Source organism: Jaculus jaculus, chromosome 1 (genome assembly GCF_020740685.1).
Source record: "Jaculus jaculus isolate mJacJac1 chromosome 1, mJacJac1.mat.Y.cur, whole genome shotgun sequence".
In the NCBI taxonomy this organism is placed as follows: Eukaryota; Metazoa; Chordata; class Mammalia; order Rodentia; family Dipodidae; genus Jaculus; species Jaculus jaculus.
This window is the reverse complement of record NC_059102.1, coordinates 109,136,823-109,154,935: the sequence shown is the minus strand read 5'-3', so window position 1 is coordinate 109,154,935 and position 18,113 is coordinate 109,136,823. Positions and strand designations below refer to the sequence as shown.

Here is an 18,113-nt window from a genome sequence, read left to right as displayed (position 1 = left end):
TGGATGTGTGGATGGATCTCAAGGAATGAGTGAATGGGCAAGTGGCTGGGAGGATGGAGGGATTGATGGATAGGCAGGTGGGTAGACGGATGAATGCATGTAAGGGTGGGTGGATGGATGAGTGGGTAGTAGGTGTGTTTAGGGATCTGCAGGTAGTTCATTCTTACTTCCATAGAGGGGAAGAGTTAGTGAAGAATCTCAAACAACTAGGGGTCTCAGAGTTTGACCGATAGCCCTCAGGAAGTCATGTGAGATCTCTAGTCATATCTGGACCTTGGTGTGACCCCCTTGTCTGCTCTGTGGAAGCCAGTGGAAAGGGTGGGGGAAGGGCAGGTAGTCCCGAGGGCGGAAGGAATGGCCCTGTCTGGACCCAGAGCAATGTGGCTGTAAGGATGAGCACGCCCGGGAGCTGGCGAACAGACAGAACCAGCACGTTGGCATTGGAGATGGAGTGTGGGAGAGGAAGGAGAGCCGTGAGTATAAAATGACTCCCGAGTCTCCAGCTCAGCAAGTGGGAGGCTGAGAATCCATTCCCCGAGATGGAAACAGGAGGAGGAAGGGGCGTTTTAGGGAAGATAAAGACTTGACTTTAGACAGTCATGCTGGAGGAGCAGGAGAGGGCAACAGTGGTGTCAGGGCGTCCTGTGGGGCAGCAGGAGACAAGCCCCGGCTGGGCAGAGGGTTTGGCAGCCCACAGCACAACCAGGGTGTGCAACTGGGAGTGTGATGAGACTGCCAAGGGACAGTGAGGGGGAACGAGCAGGGTGACACCCAAGGGAGCGCAGGAAAAGGAATGGCTGGGGAGTCTGTACAGGAAGAAGCAGTAGGGGCGAGGGGGCCAGGAGGAGCATTTTGAAGATAAGCAGGTGGGTTTCCTTTAGTGCTGACCACCTAGCAGGGCAGAGAACGTCCCTGTTCCAGGCATGACGGGAGGCAGGCTTCAAGAGACTAAGGCCCACAACACACAGATGCTCTGGGTGGAACTGGCATCAGAACCCAGTTACTCTGGCTTCAAAACCCAATAGGCTAGTCCTGCTCTACTGTTTAAGAGCTAGGGCTCAGCAAAAAACAAAAACAGTGCTCAATAAATACTGGAGGATGGGCGGACAGACAGGCGGATGAACAGATGGATAGATGGACAGATGGATGCTGTTAGCAGCAAGCAGTGCTGAAAGCTTTTAGCCACCAAGCAGAACGACCCTGGCATTCTCCTGGGAGTCCGTCCACGAGCGAGCGGAAGAAGCTTAGAACTTTTTATAGTTCTGCAAGCGTGGTGAAGACAAAGGCTCTCGCGTTCCTTCAACTGTGCTGCAAATGGTCCTTTCAAGTCCTTTTCAGAGCAGGCGTGGGTCCTCCCTCCCCCCTTCCCATCCTTGCTTGCGTATGATGGATGATTTTAGCATGCAGCCTTTTTTTTATTTGGCTAAAGTACATGGTGAGTAAAACCGGACCCCTAGTCAGCACTTTCCAGTTTTGAAAGATGCTAAAAACTGATCTTGGAAGGCGTGCTTCCTTCTCCGGGCATCAAACGGCCTGTGAAGGAGACAGAGACTGGCAGGGAGATGACGCCTGCAAGGATGGGCCAGCATGAGAGAGGTGCCAGCCAACCCCTGCTGACCTCCCGAGGGGACCCTGCTCTCTATGGGGCAGGGTGTACCCTGATTCCCAGTCTCCAGAAAGTGATCAGGAGCCTCAGGCAGATACCTGGAAAACGTGTGAATGAGTTACAGGAGCTTGTCCCTACATTTCGCGCCTGTCAGCCACATGGCATGACGGACGCAATCCCAGTGGTAGAGCTTGCAGGCAGATTCCTCAGAAATAAAGATGGACCGTAGGGAGTTGCCAACACGATGACCAGCTGGCACTTAGGGGGCGCTTGCTGTGTGCCAGGCACTGTGTGAGGCACTTTACAGAAGTGCTTCACCTGGTCCTCCCAGCACTCATGAAAGTAGGTACTACCTCTGTCCCCATTTTTCAGATGAGGAAAGGGAGACAATCAAGGCCACCTGAGGCTTTGTTAGGGTTCAGGAGGACAGAGGTTTGAGCACAGCCTCACGACACTCTGAAAGCTGGGGATTGGGAAGCCCTGTGTGCTCCCGGAACTATGTGAGAGGCTGGCTGTCGAACACAGAAAAGTCTAGAACACTGTGAGGAGTGTGGCCAGCTGGGGTCTCGGCTCTGCCATCCTCTTCTGGCCTCAGTTTCCCTGCAGGTAGAATGAAGGAGATCAGGGGATAGCCCAGTGTCCTTGGGGGAGGGAGCAGGAGACTCCAGGCCCACACAGTCTTACCCTGGGAAGGGTAACCCAGGATGTACCAAGAAAAACACAGCCAGCTGCCAGGCCGCACAGTGCAGGAGGTTTCATCTCCTTCCCTGCCAGGCAGAGCTCTAGGCTGAGAGCCTGGGCTTAGGAATGGCCCCCCTGGCCCTGGCCCTGGCCCTGAGATGTCAGCACTCATGTCCTGTACATGTCCTTCTGCCCACAGGGGAACGACGTGAGGATCATCCTGGGCCAGTTTGACCAGCACATGGCGGCGAAAGTCTTCTGCTGTGTAAGTGAATCACCCGGTGTCTTGTGTCTTGGGTTCCTCAAGCCCTTCCTCCTGCGCCTGGTCACTACAGTCAGACCAGAGTCCCAAGTGAAATGTGGCCTCCCAGTATAGCAGGAGTGCTCGCTGCTCCTGTCTCTGCTTGGAGCTGCTCAAGTGCTCAGAGTGAGCAGCCACAGGGACCTCCACCGTCCCTCTGATTGCATCCCCTGGGATGCCCAGATTCCCGACACAACAGATGTCTGAGGGTGACTCAGGCCCCTCCCCGCCCCGCCAGCCAGGCCCAGAACCAGACAGGGAGGACAAACTCTCCACTCTTCTCCACCTCGTCCTGAATCCTTTCTACAGCCATAAGTTATATACCTAGTGCAGGTTGAGGTGTTTTTATACCTCATCAAGTGAGCTTGCAACCATGGGTGGTAGCTGTGACCATCTTTAGAGAGGCAAAGGGGCTTCGCCAAGGGCCCTCAGCCAACTTTGGTGAGCGGAGGTACACTCCCCCCCCCCCAATCAACACCCATACAACCCATGCAATCAACACACGAGCTTTTTCTCCTGATATTCTGCATTTATGTCTATAGGGCTTTGACCCAGGAATACAGCCTGTTTCCATTCCAGGATTCATCTCCCCAAGGTCAGGAGACGGGTCCACAAAGAGCCCAGATATGTGAGTCAGAGTCTCCCCAGCAACCATGGCTTCTTTGAGGTTACTCTTGGCGCCGTCTGTAGTGGTGGACCACAGATCTGTGTTCTCACACCTCTTCGTGCCAGTATCTTAACCGAGGTTACAAACGACAGATGCGTGGGAGTTGTAAATGTGTTGAGATGTGTGAGATGGCACAGCCAGGGTACAGAGAGCCTGAGTAAGCCCTGCAGCTGATGAAACCCAAGCACAGGAAATCGAAGGATTCTGCTATAAGATATGTTGGAATAGATTGAACTGCCCAAGTTCAAGGTGGTCGAGTCAGGGTTGAGGAATGTTGAGAAGGGACCTTGAGGGTCTCTGTGGACCACCGTAACTACTCCAGTGTAAGCCCACCACAAGTTCACATCAGGACAGAGCAGTCCCTCTGTGTGCCGCTGCAGAAGCCCAGCCGGGGCTGTCCACCCGATGCCTGGGGCTCTTGTTTCAGGAGAGAGGCAGGAGCCAGACAGGCTGGAAGCCACACAGGTCTTCCCAAATGGAACACTCCTGGGCAAAATGAGACTTGCTGACACATCCTGAAATCTCCCCGAGCCAACGCCCCAGGGGTGAACCACCACTGGGAAGTCCGCTGCAGGAGCCCAGTCCCTACTGCTGGGGACTGCCTCTGATACTCCAGCCTCGGCATGCGCATTTGAAAAGGGGAGTGGTAACACCTTGCCTCTAGCTGGCTCTCTGGGTATGTGAAATGAGCCGACACACTCTGGGCCCTCCGACCGCTGGTAGAAGGTGGGCATGTACAAGAGTAGCAGAAAGGTTCTCTGTGTGAAAACCTCGGAGAAACGCCCCTAGCAACCCATCTCACAGATTTAACTGTGCGTCTCCAACTCAGGCAGCCTTGTCCTTCCACTGAGGCTCCTTTGAGAATGGAACGTAAGCTCCAGTGTGGAGGACCTTCTAGGAAGAAGTTGGGCTGGATGCCTCCCTGAATCTTTGAGACCTTTCAAGGAACTGGTACACATAGGGCTTAATTTTGTCCAAAGAAAGAAAACAAATGACTCCAGGAAAAACTTTCCGCATGAGCATGCCCCATGACAATGCCCAGCAGATGCATGCCCACGGACCTCCTGTTCCTAGTCCAGCCCAAAGCCCCACGTGGCCCAGGCGTTTCCTGGGTCACACACTGGGCGATTTTCCTAGTGGCTTCTGCTTCAGTACAAAAGACCTGGCCCACTCCATTCTCCCTGCTTTTGCAACCGTCTTCCTAGAGAGGGTCCACCAATGTCCTTGCACTGGAAAAGATGGGATCTCAGATCAGGGGACCCCCCCCCCGCGCCCCTCAGTCCCTCCTGGCCCTTTGGGATGGCAAGGCAGGACAGATTCACCTACTGTGCTCCAGAGCTCAGAGCTGCTGCCCACCAAGAGGGCACGCCAGCAAGCACGGGGCCTATGCAGAGCCCAGGGAGACATGTTCACCTTGACTGGTGCACAGGAAGCCAGGCGTACGTACTACTGTGTCTCCGCCTCCATCACAGCGGGTGGGTCTGAGTACCCAGCCCTCAGAGCTGGATTCTGGTCTCAGCACTGCCAGCTGAGTGTCCTTATGTGAGTGCCTGCACATTCCTGGTCACAGCTGCCTGGTTCTAAACTGGAAGCCATAATCACTCCTGCCTGTCAGCCTGCGGGGGTGGGGGGGGGGGTAGGGGTGTGGCTTTTAAAGAAAGCCGGGCTATCATCAGGGTGTATTCTTGCTTTTCTGATGTGGTATATGGCTGGGAACCCTGAAGAAAAAGGAAATGTCCCTCTTGTATGGGGAGGGGAAGGTGTAAAGGAAAACCTAATGGTGAGAGGAAACTGGATCCTGTTAAACGAAATGCCCGTTGTTGTTCCGTGTGGGAAGCTAATACAAAGTGGTGCCTGGGCCAGAGGACGCAAACCCCAGATGGCCCATCACAATGGGCCTGGGACACCCCGACACCTACCACAGGTAGATAACGTGAAAAGTGGGTGGCTGAAGAAGCAGAAAGACATTGCATTTGGTCCCTGCTGCACAGCCAATATTGAGTGCTGTCTGTATACCCAGCCTGGCTAAGTCCTAGAGACGCCAGGAGAACACGTGTGGCACTACCTTTCATCTAGCAAAGGACATGGGCTTGAGTCCCCACTCAAAGCTCTAGTGTCCTGTAAGTTTGGCCCTTCAGAACACAGGGGACCAGAACAGAAGCCCCTCACCTTCAGGAAATGACGTGGCTCAGTCGGCAGCCTCCTTCCCACATCCTGTCATGTGCTCCCTTGGAGCTGGTTGACTTCTGCCCCTCACACATGGGTAACAAACATGCTTACCGCAGGTAAGTGGCATGTTCAGAGTGGAGTGAGGAACGTAGGGACAGCACAGTGACAGCTGGACAGGAGACAAAGAGCCAGAATAAGCAAGTCCAGAACGGCAGGTCCAGTGCGGGCCAGGTGTGTCCCCTGAGAGTGATGTGAGCCATATTGTGTCACCCAGAGAAGGGACAAGAGGAAGCCATGGTGATGCAGCTTGGCTCTCAGGATCTCCTTCAAGCCCTGCCTGCCCCCAGGAGGCAGGTCAGCTCTGAGGAAGCACTGAGAGACCAAGTGGCTGGAAGCCAGGGGTCCCTTGGGTTCCCCTCTCGTTTCCAGAGAAGGTCAAAAGCTATGGGAGAAACAGCTTCAGCCATCCTCATACACCAAGCTTCTGCCTTCTGGAAAGTTCACTTCAAGGAGCAATTCATGAACATGCTGATCAGATGCTGCTTGGCTACTGCCTGGTTACCACATGCTTGCTTCTTGGGCTCAGTGAGCCGCAACAAGTCTGCTCCCTCCCTCCTGCCTGACCTTTTTTTTTTGACATCATGGGGCAATCCTTTATTCTGATTAATCAATGCCTGACCATTCTTATGTAACATGCCTTTCCTGTAAGGCTTCAGCCCCTTAAGATCAGGAAGCTTCCAGAATGACATTTTGTTGTGCTAAGAAAACCAGGGTGCTTCAGAAATAGTTTTGTCTTGGCCCTGAGTGTCATTAGCTATGTTTGGGCCAATTCTCCCACCTGGAGCCAGAATGTCACCATGGAGCAGCACACGCCTCCCAGGGCTCCTGTGCGAATAAATAACACGCAGGAAAGCCTGGCCCTGACGGGGCACAGCACGTGCGGGATCCCCTGTGCGTAGAAGACCAGGGTTGCGGCTCTCACAGGTTTTGCCATTGATTGAATGGCCTAGGATTCTAGGACTTTCTTTTAGTTCCAAAGTATAGTCCTTCCGGATGTAGTGATGCATCACCCCAGCGCCGGGAAGGCTGAGGCTGAGTCAGGAGGATCACAAACCCAAGGCCAGCCTGGGCTGCCTGGTAAGACCCTGTCTCAAAAAAAAAAAAATGAGCCTCTTCTCTGGCATGAGCTTTTCCTGGAAACAGTGTTTCAGCAAAGTGAACCCCATTCTTTGGATGAGGGCAGCACACAAGACTGCCCACTTTGTCCAGTTCAGATTTCTCATCAAGTAAGCGGTCTGTGCATTTAGCACAACAATTTCTACTAGGGCACCATTATAACGTAGTTGCTGGGGAAATGACCATGAGCTGAGGCTGCATCATGAGAACTATAGTGCTCAGAATGAGGCAGGCCAGAGTCTGATGCTATCAGAGGAGACTGCAGAAGAGGTAATGTGACCACTGCATTGAGACAGTTGAAGGGCTCTTCAGAGTGGCCATCACCCAACCGTGGGTGTGGGTGGAGATGGGATCTGAGCTGATGCGGAGAACAAACCTCCCAGCTCACCTCTGCCCCATGCAGTGCTGCACACTGGGGCAGGTTTTTCCAGGGCACGAGGAATCCCGAGCACTCACCACCCAGGGTGTCCCGTACAGCCCATCACACTCACTGACATCCCTCCTAGGCTTCAGTCACTGCTTGGAACTGACCCACACTAAAGGACTTGATCCTGGGCCTAGTGATAACAGACCAGAGCACCCTTACAAGGGAGTTTTCTGCATCTAGGCTATCGAAGCATGCTTTTCCCAATGTAAAATAAGTACAAGAACTAAATGCCAAATGGCGTTGCCTTCGGACATCCTGATGGCTTCTCGGTTGCCACAAGAAGCAGGCCATGCACCTTTGAGACCTTATGGTGGTTGACAGGCTGAGGTTCCCAACTTCCCTGTGTGGCCTTAAAGAGGTCCTTTTTGTTTATTTATTTCACAAAGGCTGCCTTTTAATAAAGGGGACGGACAAACCCAATATACCTGGGGACTGGGAAGATGGCTCAGCAGTTAAAGGCACTTGCTTGCAGTATGGATTCAATTCCCATGCCAACCATGTAAGCCAGACCCAAAAAGTGGTGCAGTTGTCTGGTGTTTGTTTGCAGTGGTGAGAGGCTCTGGTGCACACACACGTGCATGCACACACACATACAAATAACGAATCTTTTAATGCTTGTAATACCAACACACCACTGTGAAAACTCTGTTGCAAAGATTGTAGCAGTGCCACACTGGCTGATTTGACAGTATCCCCAGGTGAAGAATATTTTTAGGGTTAAAGAACAGAAAACATTGTTCTCCCGAAGACCTGGTATGTTTTCTCCTCTGGATAAAGAGAGCTATGTAAATAACCTGGTTGCCCTTTTCTATCGGACCACTGGGAAGCTCATGGTGAACTATGCAGCGCTATTGTGTGTTGTGTGGAACCTTTAGTCTTCTTGGCTACACACTTCTCCCTTTACCTCCAGAAAACATGGCCCTTGTTTGTGCAGGCCCTAATTCTTTCAGTGTGGATGATTTTCACCTGGAAGTTGTGAGCAACCCGTTTGGATTTCACAGAGAGCAAGGAGGAGCGAGCAGGCTGCACGCCCTCCATAAGCAGGGAGCTGGGCCCTCGCCACACTCCCCTGGCCCCTGCCTGCCCCACTAACTGCCCCTCTGCTTATCCCTGCAGGCCTTTGAAGAGAGCATGTTCGGCAGCAAGTACCAGTGGATCATCCCAGGCTGGTACGAGCCTTCGTGGTGGGAGCAGGTGCACGCCGAGGCCAACTCGTCCCGCTGCCTGCGTAGGAGCCTGCTCACTGCCATGGAGGGCTACATTGGCGTGGACTTCGAGCCCCTGAGCTCCAAGCAGATCAAAACGATCTCAGGGAAGGTAAGTGGGGCTTTGCCCGTCCCCTGCCAGTCCTGGCTAGTAACGTCGCTGACCGTTGCATAAGCATTGCCTGGGGTGGTCACTGCCCTCTGCTTCCTGTCCCTCCAGGAAGTGAGAGAATCCAGTGAGGTGTGGGTCCTGGGTGGGCACAAGATACAGGGTACTAGGAGATGGAGACCTGGCTTGTTTGACACCACTCATTCAGGTTAGGCCATAAGCCACAGTCCCATTCTGGAATCCTCTGGCCAGGAATGGCTTTGTCTCCCCGATTTCCATCTTACTGACACTCCCTAGGTGGAGAGGGAAAGACCTGGGGTGACATGGCAGGCAGGCCAGCTAAGCTGAGTCCACACCTACTACCTGTCACCAGCTGAGCAAGCCTTACTCTACACTGGACTCTCAGGATTGACAGCAGATCCTCCAATGTGCTTGGCATGGTGTGGGTACCGCAGTGCTGGCATAACCAAGAACAGACCATGAGCAGGGGACCTAGTCCTCAGAGCCTCTGCCCGTGGCTACTGGGGTTGCCGGCCCCTGCCTGCCTTCCCTCAAAGAGCGAGCAACAGCGCACAAGTGACAGTGTCACCACACTGCTGTGGTCAGCACGTGGGTGCCCAACCTGAGCCGGCTGTGGCGGCACACACACATTATCCTGGCACTGGGGAGGCTGAGGCAGGGGGATCGTGAGCTCCAAGCCAGCCTTGGCTATTATTTAGCAAGACTTGGTCTCAAATTAAAAAAAAAAGAATTATCTAGCTAGGAAACAGTTCAATAGGTAAAGTGATTTCCACTTGGGGCAGGGCAGTTTGAATGTGGAAATGTCCCCCACAGCCTCATGTGTTTTGAGTCCTTGCTCCGCAGCTAGAGCAAAGGGAGCAAAGGCGTCTTCACCAGAGGAGCCTTGTGGGAGGGGGTGCTGCTGGAGGTGGACTTGGGGTTCATCAGTCCAGCTCTACTGCATGTTAGCTAGCCAGCTTACTCCCACCACCTCCTTTCCACTGCTGTGGAGATGTGAGCCGGCTTCCTGCTGTTGCCAGCGTTTCCCTCGAAACTGTAAGCCAGAAATAAACACTTTTCCTCCATTAGCTGCCTGTGGTCAGGTAATGTGTCCCAGCCATCAGATGGTAACTGAAACACCACTCAAGCATGAGGCCCTGAGTTTGAGCCCCAGGACCCACTTAAAATGCCAGGAGTGGTGGTACACACCTGTAATCCCATCACTGGGGAGGCAAAGACAGGCTCTCGGGGGCTTGCTGGCCAGCTATTCTTGCTGAATTGTCAAGCTGTGGGTTCGGCAAGAGACTCAAAGAATAAAGTGGAGAGTGTGCAAGAAAACACCTGATGTCTGTCTCTAGCCTTCCAACATGCATACACATGTGTGCCCACACACATACATACACAAACACATACACACCACACATGTGCAAAAAAAAAAATTAAAAGTGAAAAACAGACATATCAATAATGAGGGGCTTGCTGGGCATGGTGGCATACACTTTTAATCCTAGCACTGAGGAGGCCAAGGTAGGAGGGTCAGTGTGAGTTTTAGTCCAGCCTGAGACTACAGAATGTGTTCTGGGTCAGCCTAGGCTAGAGTAAGACCCTACCTCGAAAAACAACAACAATAACAACAAAAAAAAAGTGAGGGGCTGACAGCCCTGATGACGACTGTCATATCCAAGTGTAAACTCTGACCAGCGACAAAATGTACACAATTGTATGTGATTCTCTCTGTCTTCTATGTGTAGACCCAACTCCAAGGCTTTCATAGGCCCAATTCATTTACAAAAATAGCATCATTAAAAAGTGTGTGTGTGTGTGTGTGTGTTCATTATTTAATTTCAATCAGAGCCACCTCAACCCAAATGATTTATTGATTTGTCAAAAACTAGCAAATCATTAGGACAGATTTTGTAAACAACTCCTTACATCACGTTGGCACCTGGTTAGCAAATGCTGAACGAAATATTTTCTTATTAAAATCAATGCATACAGAAGAAAAAAAATTGAGACGTTGAGTAATGAACAGAAATAACTCATTTCAGTAAATGTTATTTTTAAGGGTGTCAGAGTTTGCAATTTATTATGAGCCTCGGATCCAGGTTTCTCCTATATTTTAATTTAAAAATAGCATAAAGTTTGAGGGAAAATGCTAAACCCAAAGAAAAGGCAGACAGATATTAACTACTAAAAGCCTGGGATGATGGAAGATGGAACTGGGCCACAGATGCTTAAAGGGCAGGTCAGAGATGCCTGAAAAGGACCTCGTGTCCACCCAAGGAGGGCAGAGGTCACCCAGGGAAGAAGGCTGCATGGAGTGGCAACAGCATTAGATTATTTTTAGTCTGATTCTTGAATGCATTTGACTGCCTCTTAACTTTTCACTTGAGATTAGTTAGATGCTGTATTTGCCTCACCCCAGCCCCGCAGGGCATTTGTCAAGCTCTTCCCCACAGTGAGCCTGTTCTCTGTCCCTAAGCTTGCTGAGCACTCCTGTCCAAGGCTGGGCGCCCACAGCTGAATGAAGCATTCTTGTTTATGATCCAACCACGAGCCTACTTCCCCAGCCAGCTTCCTAAGTGCATTACGAAGGAAAGTTCTAGAGTGCTGAGAAAGGTTTCTTGAAACTCATTTTGTACTGTGTATAACTGCTGGGACCCTGGCCAGCATGGCACTGGCTGCTGGTCTGATACATATATTTTGGGGTTCACAAACACTTGGGGGGCGTAGTATTTTGTGAGCACTCGCCATCCTCATGGTTTAGATGGGAAACGAGGGCAGACAGTAGGTCACTGTCCCAGGCTGAACTGCAGCCCTCGAAACAACATGTCCACGCACCTTCACTCTTGGGTCTCATGGGTGTGACCTGACTCAGAGAAAGAGGGTTTGCAGTGTCATTTGCTTGGGCCTCCTGAGTGAGCCTTTCCCTATAAGAGAAAGAGGGAAGTAAGAGAGCCCCATGGAAAGCAAGGCTCAGACTGGCAGGATGCTTCCACAGAACGGGAATGGCCTGGTTGCCAGCCACAGAAGCAGGAGACAGCAAAGCCTCCTGTGGGGCCAGCCCTGCTGCCATGGGAGTGCAGACACAGGGCATCTGGAATTGGGAAGAGCCCCCCGCCCCTAAGTGAGAGGGAGCAACACACTTTCCCTGCCAGGGGCAAGCCCCGCCTATAGCTGGACCCTAACTCCAGGAAGCCACAGCAGATAGAACATCTCCCCAGACCTCAGCTTCCCCAACTGATGCAAGGTTGGACCAGGGGCCTCCCAGGGTCCCCACACAGCTGGATTCTCTGACTATTGAATCCATTTGATGTGAGCTGGATGGTGGGGGCTGCAGTGTTGAACCTGATCATGGAGCCTCCCCGGAGGAAGATGCCTCCTGGGGGTGGAAGTCACAGGGCAGGCGGAATGGTGGGTACTTCGAGGGCGCCCAGCCCTGAAGCCAGTCCTGGCCGGTGGAGGGTAACAAGACGAGGGCAGGGGTGACCCAGCGAACTCAGGCGCCATGCGTCCCTGCAGATCCTGTGTTTCAGAGACGGCCTCTGGGCCATACATTTGGCACTAATGCCTTCTTGTCCCAAAGGGTCTCTATCACTTAGTGACTGCTGGCTATTGGTGACTTCTGCTCTCACCTCTCATCTTTCTAAAGCCTATTGAGCTAGTTTCCTATTCTGGCCTGGTTTTGCTCATGGTGGCATGTCCCCTAGTATCGTCTTCTGCTGGGACACAAAGCCAAAGCACCATATGGAGCTGTTGGGAGCTTCAGAATCCGGCAGGGAACTCAGAGGTGGCCCAAGGTGTGACACTTGGAGGAATATGCAGTGTTTCCTGGTGAGAAGTTTCTCTCCCTGCCAGTGATCACCCAATCAACTCAGCGGAGGCTAGGGGACAAAGCCAGGGAGCCTTTAGTCTTAGAAGTGGTCGCATCTCATTGCCAAGGCCATTTGAGCTGATGGCAAGGACTGGCAGCTTTAGGGAGGTTGGGCTCTAGAATGGGGGGAGAGCATGGGTGCCAAGGCAGGAGAACCCGGGGCTCACAGCACCGCTGCTCTGGCCCTGCCCCACTGAGTGCTGCTGGGACCTCGCCTCGGGGACTGCTTCACGTGTTCCAGAGGAAGGACTTCGTGACCTGTCGAGGGCCTAATCGCTAGATCTGAATCTTGGCCAGGCGGGTGGTTGGGTCTGTACCAACATTCACACCTGGCCACCCAGTAACCCGGCTCTGACCCTAACCAGGAAGTCTGCCACTCCACAGAAAATAAACATTTCCCAGCTAGCCAGCTGTGGCCAGGGCTCTAGCGTGGCCAGTGAGATAAGTAATAGTGTTCCTCAGACTTCCCAAAAGCCACTTAAAAAGAGACTTTTCTCCTCTGCGTTGGCAAGAATGTGAATGAGCTTGCTGGCATTCTGGTTGGACCACAACCTTGAGAAGAAAACTCCGTTCTAGATCGTGAGGTGTAGAGACAGGAGCCTAGGTGTCTGATGCAGCCAAGGCTGTCTTGGCAGGTGATGAACGACTTTTACATAAGCCAGAACTGAACCATCTCGTGGAAGTCACGAGAACGTTTGCTGTTACACGCAGGTGGTCTTTTAAATGACAGAGGGATGCTGGTCAGCTAACTTTTTTTGTTGTTGTTTGCTTTTGTTTCTTTCTTCTTTTTGTTTTTCTGCTGATGAGGTCTCTTTCACAGATATGTAAGGATTCCCTGAGGCAACATGGAGGAAAGCCTCTTACCCAGGGCCCAGTACAAAGATGGCTCATTACAGTGTGGACCTTGTCCCTCAGGGTGGGAGTCTTGAGAGCAGGAGAAAGGAGCCATAAAGAGCTCGTAGCCTGAATCCTGCAAGGTGAGCAGACGCTGAAGGTAGTAAGATGGCTTCTGACCTTGCCGGTGAGGTCATTTAAGGCGCATAGCAGGTCAAGGAAAGAAAGCGCCGTGCAGGCTGCCCCTACAGCCCCTCCGCCTCTGCTTCCTTTGCCCTACTCTTCACTCTGCATAAGTGAAGTCTCGGGAGCTCTCCCTCTGTCACACAACGTGATGTTAGTGAGTCACTGAGGCTGGACATACTCTAGGTTTGCCGTCATGTAGCATTCCATGGTGAAGACTAACAACTCAGCATTCTGCCACGAGTAGACCCCTGCACGGCCGTGGGTGCTCACAAGCGTGCGTCTACAGGGGAATATGCCACCCTGACGTCCCTGGCCCGTCGCGAGCGTGCTGACCTGCCCGGCCACTCCTTGGAGCATCGCCAGCTTTATGTGATGGCTTTCTGGCAATGATTCCAATAGATCCACTTTGCTCCTGGGCTGTGCTTTACTCGGGTTGCCTTTTGCTTGAGGGCATGGTGGGGCAACGGCCCAGGTGGCATTTGTTGGCTTTTCTGGTTTACGGCTGTTTGGGCTTGGCTATTCTCTGTCTTCAGTGATTGGTCAAGGTGATACTTCGGGTACAAATGTTGTAGCTGTAAGGCCACTGAATAAATTTTGAGAGATTTGAAGAGACTAATTTAAATCCAGCCATCATTGTCTTCGGCTATGAGGAAGTCCTATAAGTGGGGGTCTGGGTGAAGAGAAATTCTTTTCTTTTTTCTTTGAATGTCATAGTAGTGTGTGGCATGTTATGTGCATGTGGTGTGTACAGTACATGCATGTGCATTTGCTGATGTGTTGCTCTGTGTGCTCACCTACAGTGGCCAGACGAGACTGTCACATGTCCCCATCCTTCACTTACTGACCTGTTTTTCCCTGTAGTGGAATCTTCACTGATTCCAGATCCTGCTGTTGACAAGCCCTGGCGATTTTCCAGTGTCTGCTCCCCCAAAGGACTGGGCTTACAGACATGTGTGACCACATGTGTGGCTGTTTACGCGGTCTCAGTCCCTTACATATGCACTGGAAGTGCACCTTGCTGGACTGCTGAGTCATCTTTCCAGCCTGCCCCCCCTTTTTTTGAGACAGGGTCTTCTGTAGCCTAGCTGACCTAAACCTCAAACTCAGATGACCTTGAATTCCTCATCCTCCTGCTTCCACCTCCAGTGTGCTGGGAACACAGACATTCACCACCATGCCCAGGTGAACTTCTTTATTTCAAGCCCACGAAGATATTTTCCTCCTTGGTCTTTTGAAAGCTTTATTGTTTGTCTTTCACACTTAGGTCTACAATGTAGGTGAGTTTGTGTGCGGTAGGAGGTACGGCTCAACAGACCTCTTTGCTTTTCCAGATGGCTATCTGTTGACCCCTCATTTGTTACAAAGTCCTCCTCCCCACCACCCCCATGTGCCGTTACATCCAACTTTAGTTTGTTATAAATCCAACTCGTGCATAGATTTGGTCCTGATTCTTCTTTTAAATGTGTGAGCCTGCATACATGTGCCTCTGCATGTCCATCTGTGTGTGGGCACAAGTGTGTGAGTAGGTATGCATGCCCATGTGTGCACACGTGTGTGGAGGCCTGAGGCTGGGTGTCTTCCTCAGGTGCTCTGCGCCTTCTTTTGGGCACAGGATCTTTTGTAAAACCTAGAGCTCACTGACTCAGCTAGTCCAGCCAATGAGCCTAGGGAGCCTCCTGTCTCCGACTTCCCTGGGCTGGAATTACAAGCATTTGCCACCACACCCAGCTTCCACAAGAGTGCTGGAGATCCAAACTCAGGTCCTAGGCTTGCTCGTCAAGCACTTTACTCACCAAGCAACTCCTCGGCCCTACGTGTTCCTATATCTAAAATTTATTTTCTGGGGTGGAGGGATGGCTTAGTGGTTAAGGCATTTGCCTACAAAGTCAAAGGACCCAGGTTCGATTCCCCAGGACCCACGTTAGCCTGATGCACAAGGGGGCACACATGTCTGGAGTTTGTTTGCAGTGGCTGGAGGCCCCAGGCGTGCCCATTCTCTCTCCCCCTCTTTCTCTGTCAAATAAATAAATAAATAAAAATATTAAAATTTATGTTCTCTCTTACTGATGGTACAATGATTCTCCCTTGTAACTCTTTTTTGAGACTGCCATGGCTATTCCTATCTTACATTTCTGTATGTATCTGTTAACCAGCTCATCAACTGTATACACTGGTTTTGATCGGGAGTAGGAAAACTGTCATCTTAGTAATACAGTTAGTTGTTCAATGCATGAATTCCGTACAGCCCTGCTTTATTTCACTTTATCATCTCTCAGAGATGCTTCGTGTTCCCCGACAGAACCTTTGGGTAGGATTCCTGTGATGTAGCTCTAGGCATTTGCTGCAGGGTGATGAATGCATGTTCCCACTGCTGCCCACGCTGCCTAGGGTGCCTCACCTGGTGGAACCTGAGTCACAGGGTGAGCATCTGTTTCGCGGGAGCAGACACCACCAAGCAGCTTTCTCAACTGGCTCCACTGCCTTCCTCTCCTGCCGCAGGGCGGGGCTCTCCACTCTGCTCTCCAGCATTGGATGCGGTAGGCTTTTTTAATTTTAGTCAAGCTCGTGGGTGGGGAGCAGCATCTCATTTAAATTTTAATTTACATTTCCCTGTTAACTGGTGAAACTGGGCATTTCCTTATATTTCTTTATTTTTTTAATTTTTTTTTTAAATTTATGTGCTTGAGAGAAAGAGAATGGGCATGTCAGGGCCTCCAGTCACTACAGATGAACTCCAGACACATGTGCTACCTTGTGCATCTGGCTTATGTGGATCCCAGAGAATCAAACCTGGATCCTCTGGCTTTGCAGGCAAGCACCTTACGGCTATCCCTTCAGCCCATTTCCTCATATTCTGGTTATTTCAATATCCTCTTTGTAATTGTCTGTTTAAGTATTTCACCTGTTTTGTTTTGTTTTGTTTTCTTATTGGGTTCCCTACTTAGTGTTTGTTTGCCTTACTCAAAGGTGGCCTTGAATGTCAAAATTCTTTTTATATTCTAAATATTAATCCTTTGGCAGTTGTATGTATCTATTTCATCTTCTTACATTCTATGGCTTATCTTTTCACTCTTAGTATATTTTGATGGATAAAAATTCTTCATGTTGGGGATGTATGTTGTGTGCATGCATGTGTGTATGTATGTGGGTACATTTGTATGTGAATGCATGATGTGTGTCCAAATGTATGGCGCATATGTGGAAGCTTAAGGTTCATATCAGATGTCCCTCCTCAATTGCTACCTTTATTCCTTTTTTTTTTTTTTTTTTTGAGGCAAGCCCAAAAGACTGGCTTTTTTGTTATGTGAGAGAGAGAGAGAGGGAGAGATAGAGGGAGAATTGGCACGCCAGGACCTCCAGCCACTGTAATGAAACTCCAGATGTGTGAGCCACCTTATGCACATGTGCGACCTTGTGCACTTGCATCACCTTGTGTGTCTGGCTTACGTGGGACCTGCAGAGTCGAACATGTGTCCTTAGGTTTGGCAGGCAAGCACCTTAACCGCTAAGCCATCTCTCCAGCCCTCCCATTATTCTTTGAGACATGGTTTCTCACTGTACTAAGAACTCGCCAATTTAGCTAGACTAGCTAGCCAGAGATCCCCAGGGACTTCCTGTCCCTGCTTTCACAGCGCTGAGGTCATAGCGTAGGCCACCACACCAGGCACTTACATGGATGTCAGGAATCCATACTCCAGAACTTATGCTTCTCTGGCCAAGTGTTTCACCCACTGAGGCATGCCCACAGCCCCAGGAATTCTTCCTCGTGATGCCATCCAACTTGTTTGTTATCCGTATGATAAGTACATTTGTGTTCTCCAAGCATTTTTGCCCACCCAAGCCATGTAGCTCTTTTTCTACCTTGTCTTTTAGAAATTTTCCTATATCTTGAATATTTAGGTATGGAGTCCATATGAAATTGATATTATATGTGGTCTGAGATATCACCATTCATTTTTTTTCCCATACAGACAACAAGTTTATCAGAGCCGCTAATTGACAGAGCCATTGTCCCCACCCCACCACCCAGTGTCACCTTGGTCATAAGGCAAATGAGCGCAATGGGGCTCAACCTCTGGACTATCTGATTATCTTCTAAACAAAACCAAATATTAATTGCTGAAATTTTATAATAAAACCTGTTACTTGGAGGTGTAAGTTCTTTTTTTTTTCTTGGTGTGTTTGGTTTACTTTCCTTTAAGTTGTTTTTTATTGACAACTTTTATAATTATAGACAATAAACCATGATAACTCCCTCCCCCTCACTTTCCCCTTCATAACCCCACTATCAATCATATCCCCTCCCCTTCTCAATTAGTCTTTCTTTTATTTGGATGTCATCATCTTTTCCTCCTACTATGAAGGCCTTGTGTAGGTAGTGTCAGGCACTGCAAGGTCATGGATATCCAGGCCATTTTGTGTCTGGAAGAGTGCATTGTAAGGAGTCCTATCCTTTCTTTGGCTCTAACATTCTTTCTGCCACCTCTTCCACAATGGACCCTGAGCCTTGGAAGGTATGATCGAGATATTTCAGTGCTGAGCAGTCATCTCTCACTTCCTGTCAGCACAGTGATATCTTTTGAGTCATACCAGAGGTCACTGCCATCTGAAACGAGAAACTTCTTGAACCAAAAGTGTAAGTAGCATTAATATATTTATATGAGCATTAACAGAAATGTTTATTGGGAAGTTTGGTGAGTATAATATATGAATTTGGCCAGACACCAGCAGGCGTTACACCCTAGGGCTCATGACCTCCTCTGTCATAGGTTTTCAGTATGAGGCATGTGGAGCAGGCCTCCAGTCCAATTAGAGAGTGGATGGTTTCCCCCATAACAGGCATGCCACTATTGCACCCATTTGGTCATTTGGCCTGGC

General features: G+C 50.5%; 1 protein-coding gene across 2 annotated transcripts in view; it reads left to right on the top strand.

The window, feature by feature from the left end:
- The window catches only part of Gabbr2 (gamma-aminobutyric acid type B receptor subunit 2), a 439,836-nt gene that overhangs the window by 226,295 nt on the left and 195,428 nt on the right, over positions 1-18,113 (top strand). For both annotated transcript variants that reach the window (XM_004656955.2, XM_045141789.1), the window contains exons 5-6: positions 2,487-2,552; positions 8,144-8,344. In XM_004656955.2, coding sequence (XP_004657012.2) covers positions 2,487-2,552; positions 8,144-8,344 — 267 coding nt within the window. The remainder of the gene's footprint in view (positions 1-2,486; positions 2,553-8,143; positions 8,345-18,113) is intronic.